We start from the raw sequence: 21,741 nt of genomic DNA, 5'->3' as shown, positions 1-21,741 counted from the left end.
AGAACAGTCCCCACTCAGTTTATGGGTTACAGGTATGATCTGGAATAAGATTTTAATTATCCTCTTGCATTCCTGTGGGGGTGACCTTCGTCAATCCTTCACCAGAACCCCAAAACAGCAAGACAGTGGGCAGTGCCAAGGGCTTGTACCACCGGTGCTTAGTGCAGTGAACTGTGGCTTGGCCCTGTGTCAACCAAGCCAGCAGAGCAAACCAGCACACTCGACAGGTGTGTATTCATTAACAGGATGTGCAAAAACAGGTATTTGTTGTAACAAAGAGCAGATAACATACTCTTTCTGAGTTAAGAGTATTAGCCCAGGGCCTCCCCGGTGGCGCAGCGGCTGAGCACTGGGTTGCGAAGCTGCCTGCGGCCTCTGCGGCACCGGTTCGATCCCCGGCTGCTCCCCGGCCACCAGAGGAGGGTCCCACATGGTGCGCAGACCTCTCCTGCCGCCCACTGCTCCCCTCAGCAGTGTACTTCGGTCCTTCTGCCTGCTCTGCTTCCTGCTCTGCTCTGGTGAATTCTCTCACCCTCCCGCGCTTCTGACTGTACCCAGTGCATGTATAGACCAAAAACAAACAAACAAATAAAATAAATAAATAAATAAAGACATGCCTCTATTAAAAAAAAAAAAAAGAGTATTAGCCCAAACTTCTCTGTGTTGGTGAACATTATAATTGTTCCTAATAAGTAACATTTTCCTGCAAGGGACCTTGTAGTTTCAATGTTTTTTTTTGCATCAAAATCAAATGCTTTCCTACTGTTTTTGAGCAAAATATAAACATGGAAGGTTAAATCAGGCAAATTAAAGACACTCACAAATGAAAGATTAAACATCACTAGATCTTTGAATCTATGCAGAGTAATTCTCCCATCGGCAAGTAGCTGTGGTCACACTCACCCCCGCACCTCCACTCACTGCCCCCCTGATTCCCTGTTACATCTCCCCCTTTTCTAAGCATTGTGAGAGTTTATAAAGAAACAATACCTAGTTGTAACCACTAACACTTATAACTTTTCAAGGAATTGAGCCAAAGCTATATTTGCATAGTCTCATCTAATCCTTCCACCCACCCAACTTGCTGATAATTTTATCCCCATTGTGTAAGTGAGGAAACTCAGAGGCTAATTACTCTGGGGTCACATTACTAGAAACAAGTCACATCTGAACTTGAACCCAGGGCCCTTGCAAACGGAAAACATACGCGCCTACAACCGCCATAAAAAGTACAGGACTCTTAGGATGAACAAATGCCTTGACCAAAATAAATTCGTAGAAAGACAAGACTGACCGGGAGAGTCAACAGTATGTCTTCTGTAGACCTAAAAGGCAGGTGTGTTTTTCCAGAATAGGAACGAACATGAGCCAAAGGAAATGGTCAGTTTATTTTTTGCCAGACAAGGTATTTAAGTGATGGGGTTTTTTTGTTTTTGTTTTTGTTTTCCCTTTCAGTTGTTTGCTATTTGGGCGGTCCCACCCTGGCGGGGGAGCACCAGGGACGACAGAAAGTCGAGGGCCAGCAGCTCCCCAGCAGGTCGCCTCCTCTGAGTGGCCCAGGGACCTGCCGAGAACTTCCTCTCCTGAAGCCCAACTGGAGTTAATGAAAATCCGGGGGACTCTGCTGGACTTAATTCATGGCTAAGAGCCATGAAAAAGAGGCCCATAAATCTTCTGCCCTTGAAGAAAAGGTCTGCCTTCCCAGGTTGGGATAAACAAATTGAGCATTTCAAAGCAACCTGTTAGCCACTCACCCCAATTTGCATACAAATGCCGACAAACAATCTCCCATTGTGAAATGCAGGCGAAGGATGTTGGGTTTTATTGTCCACCCACCCCTTGAAAGATTTACCCCATAACCTGCTTCACAATCAAGTGTCCGGTGGGGAAATGACCCTTGAAGTTTAACGAGCCCGGATGGATGGACTGTCCCCTTCGGGCAGCCCCCGCCGCCAGCCACCCCAACCCCTCGGCCCCCCAGAGCTTTGGCAACCTGTGAAATTGGTGGCCAGCCGCGGAGACCCCCAAGGTGACCCGGCTTCCACTCCAGCCCCATCCACGCCACCAGGTCTTGCGGGGAAAACAAGTTGTCCACTTTCCTGGCAAAGAAGTTTCCCTTTGATAATGTGGACAACAGTGCTGCTTTTAAAGAAATGGGATTTCTTTTTCCCATGCTTTATTCTGATTTTCATCAAGCACCACTGGAAGCAGGTTGACAATGGTTTGAGCCAGAATTTATGGGGAAATATAAATATATTTTTCATATATAAATTTTTTAATTTAAGTATTTTATTTTATATAATTCTTACATCTTTATTCCATGAAGAGCTGTGTGGAGATTTCTTGAACTACGAAACATAGAGCTTCCATATGATCCAGCAATTCCACTCCTAGGTATTTACCCAAAGGACACAGAAACATCAATTCCAAAGAACACCTGCACCCCTATGTTTATAGCAGCACTATTTACAATAGCTAAGCTTTGGGAACAGCCCAAATGCCCAAAAACAGATGACTGGATCAAGAAGATGTGGTACATATACACAACGGAATATTACACAGCAATCAAGAAAGATAAACACATGCAGTTTGCGGCAACATGGATGGAGCTAGAAGGGATCATGCTCAGCGAAATAAGCCAGAAAGAAAAAGAAAAATACCGGATGGTCTCACTCATAGCAGGAATTTAGAAAACCTAAATAAGAGACCAGGAAAAAGACTAATCAATACATAGTAAAAATCAAAATCAACAAGCAACTATAAACCAGAGACACAGTGCGTGGAGGGGGGTGGGGGAAAGGAAGGACAAGAGTCAAAATAAGGGGGGGGGGGGATGCAATTGTATGGGGAATATAACCAAAATGAAAATGCATATATAAATATTTTTGAATAAATAAAAGGAGTATGTGAAACTGGAAACAATATAAGGATTGGGGATTATGAATTATCACCCACAGGCAAATTTTATGTTTTAATCTTACCTTCTGTTATTTCAAGTTATCTATGTGTAAGTAATCTTAAGAAAAATACATAGTATAATGGAAGAAACATACATAAAAATCTAAATTATCAGACTTTAAATAGATGCATACAAGTCATTTTAGTTTTACAGCAAAAGGTAATCTTTTAATAAAGATGCTAAGCATTTGTGGGGGTAGATCATTTATAGCTTTTGGTATGATCTTGAATGAAAGATACAACAAGCTATTTGTTGCTTTTATTATAGCCTCTGGTCAGAGATTCATTTGTGGGTAAAGAAAGGAATTTGCCAAAGTTACCCTAATGTGGGTAGGAGAAGCTATTAAACGTGAAATACTTAACCTGCTGATTTCAGGTTCTTTACCTTTTGGACAAACAAAACTCTCAGTAACAAAACTCTCAGTAACTTCTTACCTCCTTAGAGAAATATTTGTTGAAAAGTTGGTATATTTTAAAATACCTAAAGTGAAAGCACAACTACAAAAATGAAAGTTTTAATGATCCACTTCTCCGTGAGAATTCATTAGCTGAGAGACTGCACCAATCTAGAAGGTGGGCTGAGGCATTTGACCTTAGCAATGCTTCATTAATTTTCAGACCCAACTGAAACTGGGTCTCCTCAACTCCCTTCACTAGAAACTTATTTTCCTGTAAGCTTCCCATATAAAAATTATAATTGTGTAAAAAATTCAGTTCAGGATAGAGGGACAAACAAGAAAGACAAGCTTTGTGTGTTGACTGACCATCTGAGGACAGATACCTGATGACAGGGCCTTAATCTGTCCTTCATCTCATTCACACATTTGGTTGGATTATTGAAAAGGTGCAAAGGTTATTTACTGATCCTAGTTCCTCCCTACTGGGAATTCAGCTAAATCCCTAAATCCAGGTGAGAAATACCCCATTTTACAAAGACAGCTATGAATTCAAGTCATGGTCTCAGAACCACATTCACTAAATTTAGCTGGGGGTGCAGGAGTGGGCACAGATAAAGGCTTCAATGTGAATTTGTAACACTTCAAAAGTGAGGAACTAAGGTGTGGTGTTTTTCCACTGTCCTCATCAGTTCCCCAGGGAAATTCCAAAGGGAAGAGCAGAGGGATAAAGAGCTTTGTGTATTTCTCTTGTTTTTAACTGCTAAGACAATTTTTGTTCCATTAGGTTGTAATGTGAGATCGTTCAGAGTGAATTTACACAACAGCGCCTGACTTTATTAATTCATCACGGCTAACTGAGTCTTCACATGTCTAAGGACAAATTGCTGACTTCTCACAAAATCCAGCATCTATTTTCCTACTGTCTTAAAAATTGCTAAATGTACGCTCATTCCAGGATTATGGACTATTTAGCTAGCACGGCACATACATATACATATGGCATGCACTTTCACTTGTCAGCTAAACTTTCCTAAACTCTATGCAGCTTTAGTCCAACAATAATGAAATCTGTAAAATATAGGTAGCTTCACACAATTTAAAATAGCCCCTGAGGTTAAGATGCAGCACTATGAAGCTATACGCAGCCACTGCAGCACAAGTTCGATCCCTCGCCAGCCAGGGAGATACCCACATGGTGCAGCAGACCTCCCTTGTCTTGCCAGGTACTGCCCTCAGCAGTGTATTTCAGTCGGTCTGTCTGTCTGTTCCCTGCTCTGTCTCTGGTGTATCCTCTCACCTCCCACACCGCTGGCCTGTATCCCAGTTCTTGTGTGCATAAATAAATAAATCTTTGGGAAAAAAAGTCCCCAAAAATGCCTTGAGAGCGTGTCTAACTGCTTACCCAGAGTATTCCCAAGACTGCTAATCAGTGCCTTTCCAGTTTGCAGAAATATGGCTAGTAGGCCTCCCCTGTTAACAAACAGTGCAACACTCTACAGAGCATATCCACTAGAAAATCTAGTTTGCTGCCTTGCTGGAAGGAAAAAAAAACCTCTCTGGTTAAACTCAGCTGTGTTACCTCCCCAATTCTATCTTCAAATTACCAGAATGGCAGACAAAGTAAATCACACAACTACCCTCTAAAACTATGCAGGGTTAGTAGATTAGCAAGAATGTGTTTAGAGTATACAATAAAAATTAAAAGTCAACATTTGAAAGAGCATTAAATTTCCTCATTTCGTTGAATCTCAAGTTCTCAGATCAACAATCTGCCTTTTAAGGCAGAGTGAGGGCAACATTGACAGGAGGAATTGAATGTAGTGAAGAGTGAGCTGGTGTCAGGAGCAGTTATTTTTTCCACTATAACTGTGACCTGCAGTTCAAGGAACACCATTAACTTCATTGAGGAGAATGAAGAGGATTATTCACAAACTAGAAACCCCTTCCCAGATTCACAAAATCTCCAAAAACTGTTGTGGAACTCTTTGTAACACCTGGGGCTTACAAATTGTAACTGACAGCACAATGTACCCATCAGACAGACACAAACTGAACGAACAATTCTGAAAAATTATCTGTCTTCAAACTTGGCTCTTTTGATGTCCTTGATGAATAAACTGAAACTCTAAGAAAACTTTTCTGCCGAAGACCAAAAAGACAACATAGGCACATAAAATTAAAATATTATCTTCAGTGGCCATCTAGATTATTAAAAAGGAAACAATTATAAACCAACATAATTAATTGATAGGCAACAAAAGCAATATACTGAAAACAAATACTAAAAATGCTAAATCAGTCTGCAGGTGACTGAAGGGCCTGCAAATCTCAAATACGGAAAGATCTGAAATACTGAAGTCAAGGAGAAATGCCCACTCTCTGTATATGAAGCACAAGTTTCAAATTTTGAAACTTCAGCTCAGTCTAGGGTCTTGTGAAGATGAATAGGAATGGTTAATATACCTCCTCACAATAATCTTATAAATTGTCATTATTGGGATCTCCCTGGTGGGGCGAGGGGATAAGCACAGCACTGCAAAGTTATCTGCAGCCTCTGCAGCAAGAGTTTGATCCCCACTGGCCAGGGAGCTAACCCACTTGGCGAAGCAGACCTCTCCTGTCTCGCCCGCTGCTCCCCTCAGCACTGTATTTCATCAGTCTACCTGTTCTGCTCCCCACTCTGTCTAAGGTGAATCCTCTCACCCCCCGCACCTCTGGCCTGTGCCCCAGTTCTCGTATGCATAAATAAATCTTTAAAAAAATTATCATTATTGCCCCCATTTTCCAGGTAACAAAACTGAGTATCTAAGGACATAAGTAATGTGGTCAAGTTCAGACAGCTGCAAGGGACAAGGCAGCATTTGAACTCAGGCTTTGAGACTCCAAAGTACCCTTGCCAACCACCTACATGGGCTGGGCCTCATCACACTGTGAACTTTTGGAGGTTTGAAGTTATTTGGACTAGGAGACAGAGAAGAGGACCAATTAAAGCTTATAAAGGAAAAAAGCTGTCCTGGCCCCAAAAAGGCTAGTTACAAACTCATGATACTAGATGCCACTGCTTTTAAGCTTTTAGCCTATAATCAACCCATATTGAAACCAGATTTATGACTCTTCAGAGGAGAGCTTTGTGATTTTCTAAAGCAGACATGTTTGGTATTTTAGAAGGTCAAACCCCCTATGGTGCAGTGTTTTTAATAAAATCAATTCAGCAGAAATTAGAGACACGCCAGTCAATTTCTAGGAAGTCTCTGAGCCATACAAAATAAGGGGGGAAAAGAACATAAAAGACATAACCATGTACAGATCAATTTTTTCAAAAGGGGTGGAATGTAAGGGGTGTAGATACAGAAACATCGTGGCAAAACAAATTTGGTCCCATTTGTCTCCAGTTTGGGCAAATTTCCACTGAGGAAGAAAAATTACTTTTTGGGGGGTGTTCTATGTCAATGTTAAACCGGGGCTGTTCCTGGTTAACCCAACCTTGTACTGACACCTCAACGAAATAGTAAACATCTCTAGGAGGGAAAAACAAATAAACCAGTCATCACCATTCTTAGGTCACCCAATCAGGTAGGTTTCATGGAGTGTCCTTTATCTCTGCTCTGGGCGACTTCACTTTGAGAGGCAAGCAAAAGTAGAATCTGTCTATTTAGCTTTAGTAAAAATACCTGTGTTTTCATGGATAGGTCCGGTTATATGCAGATCTGACTCTAAGACCGGTGGCAAGGACATGGCAAGGTCATGTGCGCGTACTGCCTGAATGCGGGGACAAGGGGAAAGGCTGTTATTAAAAGACACAGACTCAATCTATTACCTGGCTAGAGCTTGAGCCCCAGAAAACCCAGTCTGACCAGAGCTGGTCCAGTGGCACCAGCCCCACTGAACAGAGAGGCGTCAACAGCCTCATGAATTTACAGTATAAAGCAGCAGCAGGTTAGACACTTTGCTTCCAACTTCCATTCAGTTCCTGTGATTCTAGAACTTGCCCTGATTCAAGCCTTTCCTGAAGACTGGAGTTTACAGATTTCCAAGTGTTTCAAGGCCTATGGCTTTAAATGGCTTCGTTGCTTTATTTCTCAATGAGTTGCAGAGTTGTTAATTAACTGGTATTTGGAAAAATTGGGGTGAACAGAATAAAAACCAGGCAGGAAAATTAACTACAGAGTTGATATAAACACTGTCTACTTAACTGATGCTGTACATGAAACAAGAATGTAGAAGGAACAAGAAATCTTTTGAGTCTTATAGTGCAAAATGACTAACTTGCTCTAGAGTTAGAAAGTGGAGGTGAGTGTGGAAATTTCACCAACTAGTGATGTTCATCAATTATTTGTCAACTATAGTAATTTTTTGACTCCCTCAAAAATCGACACACATCAAACTTAACACCTTTTATAAATCATGTCATGCATATAAGCACTGTTGATCTCAAAAAGCACAATACAAATGTGTCATTTATTGAAATGCATATTTATTCCATAGCCTAATTTGTCTGGGGCTGTGGTCTATTAATTATTAAATAATCTAAGTATTCATTTTTAGACCAGCCGTTTCAACTCAGAGTCTTCCATAAACTTGGCCAATATATCTGTCTTAAGGGATCCAAATTATGCTTATCAGAAAATAACCAAATTTAAAAAAAAAAAAGTTCTAACATTCATTAAGGAAAATCCCATACTCAGATATGCAGGCAATAGGTTAATTTTTAAGCAAAAGTTTGAAATATACAAAAGAATTGAGATAAAAAAAAAAAAACCCTACATGGCAAATTATTCTCACATTTAAGATAACAAACACCCATTTGGGAAGGAAATACACAAATGTGACATCGGTTTAAATTCAGGCTGGGCAGTCCTGCTAGAGCTCTGCAGGAGTGGAGGCACTGTCACTGGACAGATTAGGGGTTGAGAGTTAGTGTTCTATTTGGTTGTGTTAATAAAAGGATCATTTGGGGAGGACACCTCGTAGCCCTGTGTTATTTAAATCTCAATTGGCATATAATGTTACTACTGACAACACTTCTAAAGCTTGAGAAATTTAAAAAAAAAAAAAGTATAACACTGTATTAAGTGAGGAAGGTTTGAAAACCAGGAGCATGGTACAGAAAAGTTTGGCTAATTTTTGGTCCAAAATATTTCATTTGGTTTGAGACAGACTAAACTGTTGATGAATCAATCAACAGCAAAAGTAGACAGTGACTAATTTGAGCTATACAAAAAGTTTCATATAGTACGTCTTTTTTGGTGGAGGTAGACACATTTAGAAAAGTATTCCAGGGCAAAGGGATCAAGGTGATAAATACTACCTTTGCTAAGGCAACTTCAGAAATGGACAGATCCTATCTGACCTGGTATAAATAAGTTTAAGATTTCTCTTAGATGAAAGCAAAAACTGGAATTATCCTAACCAAAAATGTAATACACTGAATGACTGGCAATACACATTCAGAGACTCTCCACACTGTAGAAAATTACACATGTGCATTATAATAAACAAGATCTCAACCTTATTTTTTTTTTAAATCAAGCCCAACCTATAGTTGAGAAGCGACTGTGAGCAACAGATCATCGTTTGTGTAGTTAACAGGTCGTCTCTTACACTTCCCTCTCAGCTTTTAATTTATGACAAGACGCCGCTAAATTTCAGACAAAATATATATATATTTTTAAATCTTTACAATAAATCAAGATGTAGGAGCTTACATAGAGCATGTTTTAGTTTATTTAAGTACTCGGTTCCAGCTCCCTCAGATGTAAATAACCCTGGTAACAATGTGTACATAGTCTTTGCTTTGCTTTTTATAATTTTACCGCAAATAATACATTTGACTGTATGTAAGTCTGTGCAAATAATCCTTCAGAAGAAATATCCAAAATTCTGTTTGCAGAGGTCATTCTATCTCTCAAAGATGATTACATGAGTTTGTTTTTCTTCAGATAAAGTGCTCCTGTCCAGCAGAACTCAAAGACCTTCAAGCGTCCAAAAGTTCAATTCAGATAAGACCCGGTCATACAAATTCCAGCTTCCCGTGCCCACTGTACATGCCCCAGTGAACCAGCGAGAGGATCTTATCGTTGCTGAGGTCTGCTTGTCTCATTTTATCACAGGTCAGACAGCAGTTCTCATGCCCACTCACGGGCACCATGCATTCCAAGTCTAACTTTGCAACCTGCCCCTTTTTAGAATGGTGTCCATGAAAGCTGTAGTGCAAACGTGAAAGCATCTGTTGCCGCTGATCCTGCAGCCTCTTGTTTTCACTTCGCAGCATCCTCAAGGCTAACATAATAAGCAACACTAAAATCAGCCCTCCGGCGATGGGGACAGCAATCACTGCCGCCCGGAACCACAGCTCTTTGGAAGAAGTCAGCTCCTGCACTTTGGTGATGAGGTTTCTGCTACCATCTTGCTGGTATCGGTTTCCTTGTCCTACAGGAGGCACAAACAGAACGATCAAACTCTCCGATCGGTAGATAGTCACAATTATCTATCTATTTTAAACAAGGCAACCCCATGTTTTAAAAGCTTGCAATTAAATCAACAATACTCAGAAATAAATATTGCAAAAGGATTCAAAGAAGCTTACAAAAACGTTTGTTTACAGACTGTCATTACTGAGTAGTAATGGCCTTTTAATATCTTCAAAATGTTGAAAAAGCAAGCAAAACCTATTATGTAGACAGACATCTAATGCTCAAGCAGACATAAAAGCTACTCAATAGTGATGCATCTTTGCATCCAGCCATGCTTCTCCCTCTGGTGTCTCTAATTACATTAACAACAAAATCAATAGCAGACATACAAAGTCACGGCTGTCACAATCCTATAGATCGGGCAAGCATGTGGTCTAGAAAGGGCTTCTACCTACCTGAGGCCTCCCCCTTGGGGGGAGAGAGAACATCATGCAGGCCCCTGTAATTGCACATATCTTCATGACAGCATTCCACTGTGGGCATGGCGGTGCCAGAGTGGTTTTGCGCCTGTTTGGCTTGGCAGATGTCAGCTGTGCTTGCAAGAGAGTCTAGGCAGCCATGGGTGAGTGGGGAATTTGTGTTCTGAGGATCTAGAAGTCTGGAGAAGCAGGCGCTGAGCTCGGATTTACACATGTAGCCGGTCGCCACACAGTGGGCAGCATCACAGTAGCATCTGATTTCACCTGAAAACAATGAGAAACTGAGTCAACTCTGCTGCAGAGACCAGGTAATGCATTGACTCAAGCAATTACTAAAACAAGTTCGAAAGCACCATCTTTTAGACACAATTCAGCTGAGTGCTGGCCACGTTGGTCCTTGCAGCCTGGGAAAGTCCTTCCTGCAGTGTGTGCTTTCAATCGAGCGCAATACAGTTTTAGAATCTTAATCTCAGCAGCAAAGAATCAAAGTTTGATTTAGATTTCTGAGGAATCAGAGTAAGCAAGAATAATGCTGTTGGTTTTTGAAGGAAAATCATCATCGACATAATTTCTCCCATCACCAGGCAAATGATATTATTTATTCATTTTAATCCGACATAACCATACAACATAAAAATGCTAGGCTTTTGATTTTGTCAGTATAAATATTTGATCGGAACTACTGAATTGTTTACTACCTGGAAGGGCTGTGCCAAGATTTAAGAGCTTTAGCTAACACCTTATAAAGTTATTAACTAGAAACACAACAATCTAGAAATTGCTCCAGTCAGGAGGTTTTAAAACTATGAAACTGGGCAGCTATTTGCAACCTCTCTAGAAAAGGCAAACTTTGCCTATAAAGATCTTTTCATGCAGAGGAGCTTTTAGTCAGTATATTGTAAAACAGGAACTAGGCAGTTTACAATTAGTGGTTTGCTTGCCAAAGTCAATTTCTTTCAGCCCAAATGGAAAGTCATAAAACTGAAGGCAGGGGAGGGGGGTGTAAAATTGCAAGGCTAACTTCCCCTCCCCCTAACCCTCCAGTCTTACATGTAATTCAACATGGGGTCTAAAAGGGGAAACACTGAAACTGAAAATCCTCTGCTGGTTGAATGAAAAATCCTTAAGGAAACCTCAAATTTTTCTACAGGAAGTGATTAAAAGTTTCCTTTATAAAATGTATTTTGCGAGTTGCAAGTCACTGTTAACATGTTGTCGCAACAGGAGATCTGAGGCTTTTAACATCAATTTCTCCTTGATACACCCTGGGTCTCGGAGTTATCACCAATAGGCAATCTTAACCCCATGGACTCAGGTCATTGTCACATGTCACACTAAGGCTGCTGCCGATTGAACAAATGCACACACTTCTTCCCAGCTCCCCCACCCTGGAGTTCTGTCTAGTTCTGAAGTCTTGCAGAAATTAAACCCCGGGGACTGATGCTTTGCAAACCTCCTCCCAACTTCACCTTTCCTCCCCCTCTCTCTGAAGGCCTCACTAAGGCGTCTCATTTAATTATCTGTCCAAATTCCAGACCACTGTATGGTATGCTCAGTTTTCACAGGCTAAGGCTTCAGCTATAGAGGAAAAAAAACACCAGCCAACTAAACACAGATCTTTGCAACCCAGTTTAACCATCCCAAACAGGAGGTCTTCTCCCTCATCTGCACTCCCTATCCTGGGTTTGGGCTCTAGTCCCCCAGGGCCGGTCTCCTTCAAGTCAGAACCTTGCTTCAGAGCGCCTTCTTGCCTCTCTCCACGCTCACTGGATTTGTCTCATAAAGCTCACCGGTCTCCTGTGGGGATGACTACATGTCCCTACTCTGACAAATCCCATATACAGATTTCAAATAGAAGTAAAACAGATTAAAAGTCCATTTTGATCCTATTAGCCTCCAACCTGGTACAAAAAAAAGAAAACTGAATACAAGTAAAATACTGCGTAAATGTTTATGAGAACCTATTTAAAAATACTGTATTTTCAATGACCTAAAACAGTCTAATAAAATTTTGACAGGTAACTAGGCAAGTTCTAACAACTTTTTTTTTTTAATTGGAGCCACATTTTCACAAGGAGAATGGACTTTTGTATTACTGTATTAAAACTATATTTCTGTCGTTTCATAAAGTCTCTTCCTGTGGCATGCAAAAGGCCAGCGAGGGGACTGGTATTTTGAAACAGCGAACAATGCGCTTCTGTTTCCCCCCTTTCTTGTTACTGTATGTAGTGATTAAACAAAAATGTCTGCTTTAGTCAAGATGGCTACAGGAGAGTCTGCTGGCTTCTTTTAAAGCTTTTGAAGTCCGCAGCAGTCAGAAATCTCTGATCCCCTAATTATATCATTATCAGGCACATAGTTTCGGTATCTGTGACTTCATGTCAGCCCAGTCCCTCCCAGTTCTGCTGGCCTTTGATAGGGCCAGGAGGCTCCCCTCTGCAGGCTGCGAGGGCTGTTATTTAGGGTTAATTACACCCTTCCTTCCAAAATAAATAAATACTGTAGCACATCATCCTTGCTGGGCTAGCTTTATCCTTTAACCTCATGCCTGCTACATGGCAATTAGAGAAAAGTGGGGGGGTACCGAAGCTAAATAACGCTTCCTATTAAAAAAAAAAAAAAATCTGTTCTCAGAGCAGCAGAGTTCATGGTTGGGGGCTGGCGGGTAGAGGGGGTAGAACCTTGAAATCTACTGGGAGTTTGGTATTTTTCCGACCTAAAGGGTGAATGCCTGCGGGGGAAAAGAGACAACTAACCGCTGCTTTTTTTTTTTTTTTTTTCCCCTGACTAGTGTTTGTAAAGTGAAGGGAGTGAGAAATGGGACCAGACACAGAACCTGTTCCCTCCAGCAGTGGAGAAGCAACACAACACCCTCCCCCGCGCTGAGATACACACCTGAAACCCCTGCACCCTCTGGGAGACTCACCTGCTGGCGCCAAAGACACTCACAGACACACACAGAGACACGGACTCACACAGACACACAAAAACACACAGACGCACACGGGCAGAGCCATACAGCGCACACGCGCGCGCGCGCGCACACACACACACACACACACACACACGCACGCTCGTGCACAGCCCAATCGGGGCACGAGTCTGCGGCTCCGCGGGCCGCCCCGGGGAGGGGAGGCCGGCGGGGAGAGGCTTCCGCCGCGAGCGCTCGGAAGTTCACTGGAGACAGACTTGCAAAAACATTTTGACAACCGCTTGCCCCGAGGTCTGACTCCTCTGCGCGCCGCGCCGCGCCGGGCCCGGGACACCCGAGGGGGCGGCCGCCCAGCCTCCCGCGCGCCTTCTAAGAACTGCAAGTTATAGCGACCTGCGGGCTCCGGCGCGGGGGGAGCCCTCGCCCGCGCGCACAGAGCCTCGGCGGCGGCTGCCCCGGGAGCCCCGCGCGCCCCTCCCCGCGGAGCCCGGCGGGCACCCACCTTTGGTGAGCAGCACAGCCATGGCGCAGAGCTCGAGCTGCAGCCAGATGAAGATGTAGCTGGAATGGCGATCCATTGACGCCCCCACGGCCGCGGCGCCCTGGCCGGCTCCCGGGGACGCGGCGCGGCAGCAGCCTACGGCTCCCGGGGCGCGCGGCGCATGGGGGCTCCCGGGGGCCGGGGCGTCAGCGAGCGGGCGGGGGGCCGCGCGGCGGCCGGCGCATGGGGCGCGCGCCCGAGAGCCACGGACGCGGGCGGCCCGGCCCGGCTCCGCCACCCCCGGGGCTTCGCTCCGCGCCGAGCGCAGGCCGGGGTGGGAAGGCTCAGGCTGCGCCCCTCGGCCGGCTCTCCGCGAAGGCAGACGCCCCGGAGCACGCGCGGACACCCGCCGCCGCCGCCGCCGCCGGGAGCTCCCGCCTGCGCCCGCCCAGGCCGGCCCCGGCCCCGCGCCGTAAATAGCGCCCCGCGCGGGGAGCCGGCCCCGCCCCGCCGCCCCGCCCCGCCCCGCCCCGCCGCGCCGCCGCCGCGCGATTGGCTGCCGCTTCCCGGCCCGCAGCCCCTGCAGCCAGGGGCGGGCCCGACGCCGACGGGGCGGGCCCGGCTCCGGCTCCGGCTCCGGCTCCCAGCCCGCCGGCCGGCGGCGGCTCGGGCCGGGCCACTGCTGGGGCCCGCGCTCCCCCTCGCGGAGACCCGCGTGTCCGTGACCTTCAGTGGGTCGAGCCCGGGCTCTGCGTCTGTCTCTGGCGCGCGCCTCCGGGAACTCGGCCACGGCCCAGCGTCCCAGCCTGTGGCTTTTTTGGCCACCCCGAAACACGGAAGACCCCCCGCCACGCTGCGCGCTTTGGGAGCCGCTGGCACGAGCGGCGGCCCCCCGGGGTGCACAGAAGGCGGGGCCGCCCCTGCCCGGCTCCGCTGGCTCGCTGTGGCCGAGAAGAGGGTCCAGTCGGGAGCCTGGAAGGGGGGCGGCGGGGTGCTGGGGCGGCTTTGGGCTTTCTTCCCTCTCCCCTACCCCCAGCACATCCGCCTCGAGCCGCCCGCCCCGTGATCAATAAAGCCCAGACAGACAGACTGTTGATCTGTAGGAGCCGCTAAGTTCTCCTGGGTAGACAAGGGACGCGTAGCCAGCTAGAGACACTTAAGGAAAATTAGCAAATCCAAAAGCACCCGGCGCCAGTGAGACGACACAGGCCAAGACTGACACTCAATTAACTACCCCGCCCCCCACCCCCAAACAATCGCGGGCAAACACACTGGCTGACCCTGATCAATATCAGCCCAGCAGTTATCTTCTCCCTGAGATGCTAATTCATTTATTAGGACTTGCGGGGCTTGCAACCCCCAACGCACCCAAGGGCCGTCCTGCGGGGCTTGCTGTTTTATTCGTTTATTTATTCATTCATTCACTTACTTACTTAGGAGTATTTAAAATACTTATCGAGGGAATGCTCGCCCTCCCCGCAAAACCTGAGATTAACAAAGGTCAATCATTTGCAAAATTTCCTTTTAGGATTAGCCAACATTTCCCTATTTGATAAAAAGTCAAAAGGGTACAACAAAAAAAGGAAAGGCACGTTCAATGCTTAGAACTAGAGTGCAGAGTGATCCTTAAGGGGGAAATGTGTGTCTGGGGAACTGAGAAATCAGGCGAACCTTGTAATTGAAAGTTGTTGAAGGTCCGCAGAGCTGTAGGATGTAGTTACATACATCCTTTGAAAAATATTTATATGCAGAAAATATAGAATGATTTCATAAACTGATGCTCTCATCATTACTGCACCATGCACATTTGCATCTGAAGGGGGGTGGGGACAAACCCAGCAATTTGAAAAGGAAATTAAACTCGTTTAGGACTAGGGGTAAAGAGGGCTGGGCAGACAGCTAAGAGAAGGAGTGTGATTAGAACTTCCTGACATCTAATTCTTTGACAAGTTAACAGTTCTAAGAGATTCATGCAGACAATGGCATTGATGTAATGATACACTCTCTTAACTCTAGAGAGTCAATTATTAGCTAAAAGAAAACTTTTAGAATAGATTCATTCAACTATTTTGCAGTGCCCACAGCATGCCAGGCTCACATGACTGGGGTTATACAAATGTCACCACCTGAAGTGAATCACAAACAATGGGGTTGGATGATGATAGAGATTTATGTGCCCTTTGTTATGATGCATAAAAAAGTCCAGGAAAGTAGTTGGTAAGTTCTCTTGGAAGCAGTGGCGTAGAGCTTGACTCTCAGAGAGTAAAGGGCATTGGAGGGGGACCATTGCAATCACTGAGAATTACAGGAACTCAGGCAGAAAATCCACGGATGGGGGTTTGGGAGGCAGGGAAATGGGTGTGTAGATGGGATCGCAAACAATTCTTTGTTGCTAGAGCATAAACTGAGGAAGCAAGGCAGAGATGCAACAGAAAATAACTACATTTACCTGTGATGCAGATAATTAATAGGAGAGCACTTAGGGAAATGTGCTCATGAAAGTTGTATATCATACACACTTTCTGTGTGTCTTTCTAGTCCAGTTCAGAGAAGCCTGTCCCCTTGTTATAGAGCAGCCCCGATATTAAACGGGTTCCTGGCTGTGGGTCCTCACCCGCGCGCTTTAAAGGGACTTATGAATACTCTACTACAGACACACACAAAAGGTTAATAAAAGGTTTATTTACAAGAGGAAAGGAAATAAGGAAAATGTACAACTCAGGGAGAAAATAGGGAAATAAAGTCTTTAATGCGTCCTACCCGATCCGACGACCTGGAAATCCAAAGTCACTCTCAGAGCTGGCCAGACAGCTGGCGGAGAGCCAAAAATGGGGGGCCCTCCAAAGCCCACGTGTCTGCCTTTTATATCCACCTGGCTGCTTAACCCCACCCTCAGGTCCCAGCCACCTTCCCTTTGGTGGTGATGGGATTTGGAGTTCCCAGTGTTTTTGACTTTGACCTAGGGTGGGGGTGGAGTCCACAAAGCCTGTATGGAATTAGCTTTGGGACAGCCTTTTCCCCCTAACACCCTTTCAATGTGCAGGTATTAGCAGTCAGACTAGGGGAGTCTGTCCCTATGCCCCATGTTGGGCCAACCAGGTTCTCCCTTCTGGATCTTTGGACAGAGCTTCCCATCAGTCTCTAGAGATCGCTGTCTGAGAGACATACAAATTCAGAGTCTGCCTATCTATAAAGAGAGAAATGACAAAGGTGTGCAGAATGGCAAAGATGTAAGGCAAAATGAATTCTAGCCACTCGACATCACCGCCTGTGCCTAGGTTGCATATTAAGGTTAACTCAGTAACCTTAATAAGTTTCCCTTTTCTCTTATTTCTTTTAATTTTAACCCAAAGTGTCCAACTAAGATACTTGTATTTTACTGAGTTAATACTGGCTTTTATTCTTCTGGGATATATACTTTTTTGTTGTTGCAAACTTAACTCAGAATAAGAACTTGTGATTCATTCATTTTTCAGACAATTTCAACTTTTAAAATTATTATTCATTTGATGGGCAGACTTTTTATTTTCATTTTTTAAAAAGATTTATTTATTTATGCATACAAGAACTGGGGTACAGGCCAGAAGCACGGGAGGGTGAGAGGATTCACCAGAGACAGAGTGGGGAACAGAACAGGCAGATTGACTGAAATACACTGCTGAGGGGAGCAGAGGGCGTGTCAGAGAAGTCTATGGCGCCATGTGGGTAGCTCCCCCTGGCTGGGGATTAAACTCATGCTTCAGTGGCTGCAGACAGCTTCATAGTGCTGTGTCTTAACCCCTTGTGCCACCAGGGAGGTCCCTAGGCAGACTTTTGAAATGGCTAGAAATTAGTTTTAAGACACACAGGCCTGCACTTTTACCTAATCATGTTTGAGCAAACATGGACTTCTCAATTAAGTGAATGTATTTCAATCCATGTGCAAAATCAAAATTATTTTAGGAATTATATGGCAATTATGAAGCTATATCAATAGTTAAGAGATAGGCAATAATTTTAATTCTATTCAAGATGCTTTAGGAAATTGCTTTTTTACAGAATTTTATTTGCACTACATTCATAATTGTTATTACTTTCCTACATGTAGGTTGATGAGAACTGAGGGAAATAGTAAATAGTAAACTTCCAAATTTAAATTAAAAAATAAAATTAATAACTAAAGTTACTCTTAGGAAGGGAATTTTAGAAGTATAAACTCAGAACTAGCTATCAGAACTGAACCTAAGGGCCTCCCTGGTGGCGCAAGTGCTTAAGAGGCAACCTATGAAGCTATCAGCAGCCACTGCAGCACGAGTTCGATTCCCACCCAGGGAGCCACCCACATGGTGCAGCAGACTTCTCCTGACTCACCTGCTGCTCCCCTAGCAGAGTATTTCAGTCAATCTGCCTGTTCTGTTCCCCACTCTGTCTCTGGTGGATCTTCTCACCCTCCGCACCTTCTGGCCTGTACCCCAGTTCTTGTATGCATAAATAAATAAATCTTTAAATATAGATATATTAATTTCATAGGTTCAGTTTTTTTTTAAGGTTTATTTATTTTATGCATACAAGAACTGGAGTATAGGCCAGAGGTGCGGGTGGTGAGAGGATTCACCAGAGACAGAGTGGGGAACAGAACAGGCAGACTGAAACACAATGCTGAGGGAAGCAGCCGGTGAGTCAGGAGAGGTCTTCCTCCCCATGTGGGTTTCTCGCTTGCCTGCTGGGGATCGAACTAGGGCTGCAGAGGCTGCGGATAGCTACATAGTGCGGTGCTTAACACCCGGGAGGCCCCGAAATGAAAATATTTAAAGGTAAATTTTTATTTTATTACCTCTAATGGTTTATTCATAGACATATATGTATGTGTGTATAGGGTCACAGCATATTACTATGATACATTGTTATAATTATCCTACTCCATAGAATAGCTTTTTTTAAAAAAATTTGTAAATAACAACAACCGAAGAAAAAAAAGGACTTTTATGTCCCAACCCATTTTATAATTAAGCTGTAAATACTCAATTTCTGCTTACTAAAATAATGCCAGGGCCTCCCCGGTGGCGCAGCAGGTTGAGCCCAGCGCTGGGAAGTTGTCCGCAGCCTCCGCAGTGCTGGTTCAATCAATCCCTGCCGGCCAACAAGAATCCCACATGGCGCAGCAGACCTCTCCTGTCTCACCTGCTGCTCCCCTCAGCAGTGTATTTCAGTCCTTCTGCCTGTTCTGCTCCCCACTCTGTCTCTGGTGAATCCTCTCACCCTCCCGTGCCTCTGGCCTGTACCCCAGCTCTTGTATAAAAATAAATAATTAAAAAAATAAAATAAAATAAAATAATGCCATTTCCCAGAGTTATATGTGATCTCCATTTTCAGCAATACCTTTCACAATGCAGATGCACAATAACTGTTAATTCATTTTGTTCAGAGAAGAGCCGTTGTGTTCAAGTTCCTGGCTAGCACATAAACAACCACTGCAGCCTAGTGATAGGATCTGACATTTCTTCCTGTTATATAAATCTTCTACCTACTAACAATCCACACAGATTAGGTAACACTTTGAATTCCCAGCAGCAGCTTTTTAAAAAAGTTGTTTGTTTTCAGTGTAAAGAGTTCACATTTAAACTTTACTTTCATTGGAACAAGAGGAAAGGTGAGCGATTAACCCAACCCAAAGAAATGGTTGTCTAGTGATATATTTTCTCTTTTTTCCTCCAAAATGGAAAAGGAAATAAAGACTCAGAACCCAGACTGCAGAACCCAGAAGGGAGTGTAATAGAACCTAAAATGAAAGGAAGTCAAGCTCATATTCCAAATTGCCCATCCTCCCACAGACCAGCAAAAATACTATGGACTCTTAGGAAAAAAACGTAGAGTATCTGTTAAGTTGAGGTTTCTTAAGAATTTTTAAAGCAACTAAGTTTAAAATGTAGAAAATTTCCCTTGTGCTGATGTTAACACCAAGATTTCATTTCTATAGTTAAGTCTGTAAAACTTTTATTTTTTAAAAAAGATTTATTTTTTTATTTATACAATAGCTGGGGTACAGGCCAGAGGTGCAGGGAGGGTGAGAGGACTCACCAGAGATAGAGTGGGGACCAGAACAGGCAGACAGACCAAAAGTTCTGCTGAGGGGAGCAGTGGGCGAGACAGGAGAGGTCTGCTGCGCCATGTGGGAATCTCCCTGGCCAGCCGGGAATTGAACCTGTGCTCCAGAAGCTGCAGACAGCTTCACAGTGCAGCGCCACGGGGGAGGCCCAAGTCTGTAAAACTTTTAGAAATTATTCAATAACTTCCTGGTTTTGCTTACCTGCTGCCAAATAGCCAGTGTGATTGCTTTTGCTTTTGTACCTAAAGTGGTAAATTAATCTTTTAAAACTGAGAAATTACCTTAAACAAATTCCTTTCTCAAGTTCATCCTTAACCCCGAATGCTAGTTCAGTAATGCAATAAATAGTATTTTGAGTTCTATTTCTTAGCTAACAATGTTGGGCTGTGTTTTCCAAGGCTTGAAAAAAATGAGCACAGGAGCCTCCCTGGTGGTACAAAGGGTTAAGCGTCAGCACTAGGAAGCTACCAGCAGCTACTGCAGCACAAGCTATCCCTGGCCAGGGAGCTTCCCACATGACACAGCAGACCTCTCCTGTCACCCACTGCTCCCCTCAGCAGTGTATTTCAGTCAGTCTGCCTGTTTTGTTCCCCACTCTGTCTCTGGTGAATATCCTCTCACCTCCCATACCCCCCTGTACCTCTGGCCTACACCCCTGCTCTCGTATGCATAAATAAATAAATATTTTTTTAAAAAAGAGTGCATATAAACCATTGAAATTCAGTAAGTTTCATATTTTTATTGAACAACCAACATTTAATTTCTTGCTTAAAATTGCTTGAAGTGGTGTATCTTTCCCCATAGCCCAATATTGACCTGAGTATTCCAGTGGTCTGCCTCTATCCATTCTTCTTCCTTTCATGGCCCAATAATGACTTACTAAGCCATTCTCTTATGGTAGTGGATATTCCAACTAGAATGTCACTGACAAAACAAAATGAGGTGGAACTTTGCAGTGGAAAGTTTTCTTTTGCAGTGGAACTTTGAAGTTCCTTCAATTTGCCATCATTTTTTTTTTTTTGTTACTGCCATTGTTTTTATTTCATAGTAATTTTGGAGAGAATAGCTACAGAGTAGTTATCATTTACAAAATATCAAGATACACATTAATTTGACATGTAGATTCAGTCCACTAAATGAAATGCCAGATGAATGACCTTATCTTCTAATACATAATGTATTTCAATAAAATTTATTCTATGGACAGAGATTGTGAAGAGAGCTACAGAGTTGCACTGAAAACATCAGTGACAGAATTCTTGTCCTTACCCTTGACATTATTTTATTGAATTACTTTTTATTGAGGTAACATTGTTTTACAATATTGTATATGTTTTAGGGATATAGGTTCATACCTCTTCAAATGTATATTAACACACCACACCTACCACAAAAGCACCCATAATCCCACATCAGAGTTCATTTGTCACCATTACATCTGAGCCCCTCACCCCACACCCTTCCCACTCTGGCACCAAATTTCTAGCTTATTTTGGTGTAATTTTGTCTGTTTCTTTGTTGTTGTTGTTTGTAGTCCACATATGATTGAAAAGACCCAGTGTTTGACTTTCTCCTTCTGATTTATTTTGCTAATTATAATCCCTTTGCCCTGTTTTTGCAAATGGCAAGATTTCATCCCTCCTTATAGCTGAGTAGTGTTCCATTGTGTATACATGCCATCGCTTCTTTATCTACCCATCTGTCACTGGGTACTTAGGTTGTTTTCATAACTTGGCTGTTATAAATAGTGCTGCCTTGAACATAGGAGCTTATTTTGATATTAAGGGAAGAAGTTAAAATGCATTTTCCCATATTCAATAATTTTGCTCTGTTTTATCTGGTCACCCAACAAACTTTTGTTCTGTTGTGAGTTCATTTAAGCACAAATAATCCTCTACTGTCTAAACGCTTATCATAATGTAGCATCATTTATCTACATTGTTAGCCTACCATTTCAAAGATATCATTTAAAATACGCACAGTTATAGTACATTG

At 43.6% G+C, this 21,741-nt stretch overlaps 1 protein-coding gene across 1 annotated transcript; it reads right to left on the bottom strand.

Moving 5' to 3' along the window:
- Window positions 1–9,366: 9,366 nt before the first annotated feature.
- On the bottom strand, window positions 9,367–13,868 carry BAMBI (BMP and activin membrane bound inhibitor; the record flags this gene model as incomplete). Its single annotated transcript, XM_084253127.1, has 3 exons — window positions 13,683–13,868; window positions 10,225–10,512; window positions 9,367–9,785 (listed from the first exon to the last, which is right to left on the bottom strand). Exons 1-3 carry the CDS (start codon window positions 13,756–13,758, stop codon window positions 9,367–9,369), a joined length of 783 nt encoding a protein of 260 aa, XP_084109253.1. The 5' UTR covers window positions 13,759–13,868.
- Between the last annotated feature and the right edge of the window lie 7,873 nt (window positions 13,869–21,741).

This window comes from Talpa europaea, assembly GCF_964194135.1.
Source record: "Talpa europaea genome assembly, chromosome: 14".
In the NCBI taxonomy this organism is placed as follows: domain Eukaryota; kingdom Metazoa; phylum Chordata; class Mammalia; order Eulipotyphla; family Talpidae; genus Talpa; species Talpa europaea.
Note: the sequence above shows the minus strand (reverse complement) of the source record. Positions and strands in the feature narration are given on the sequence as shown.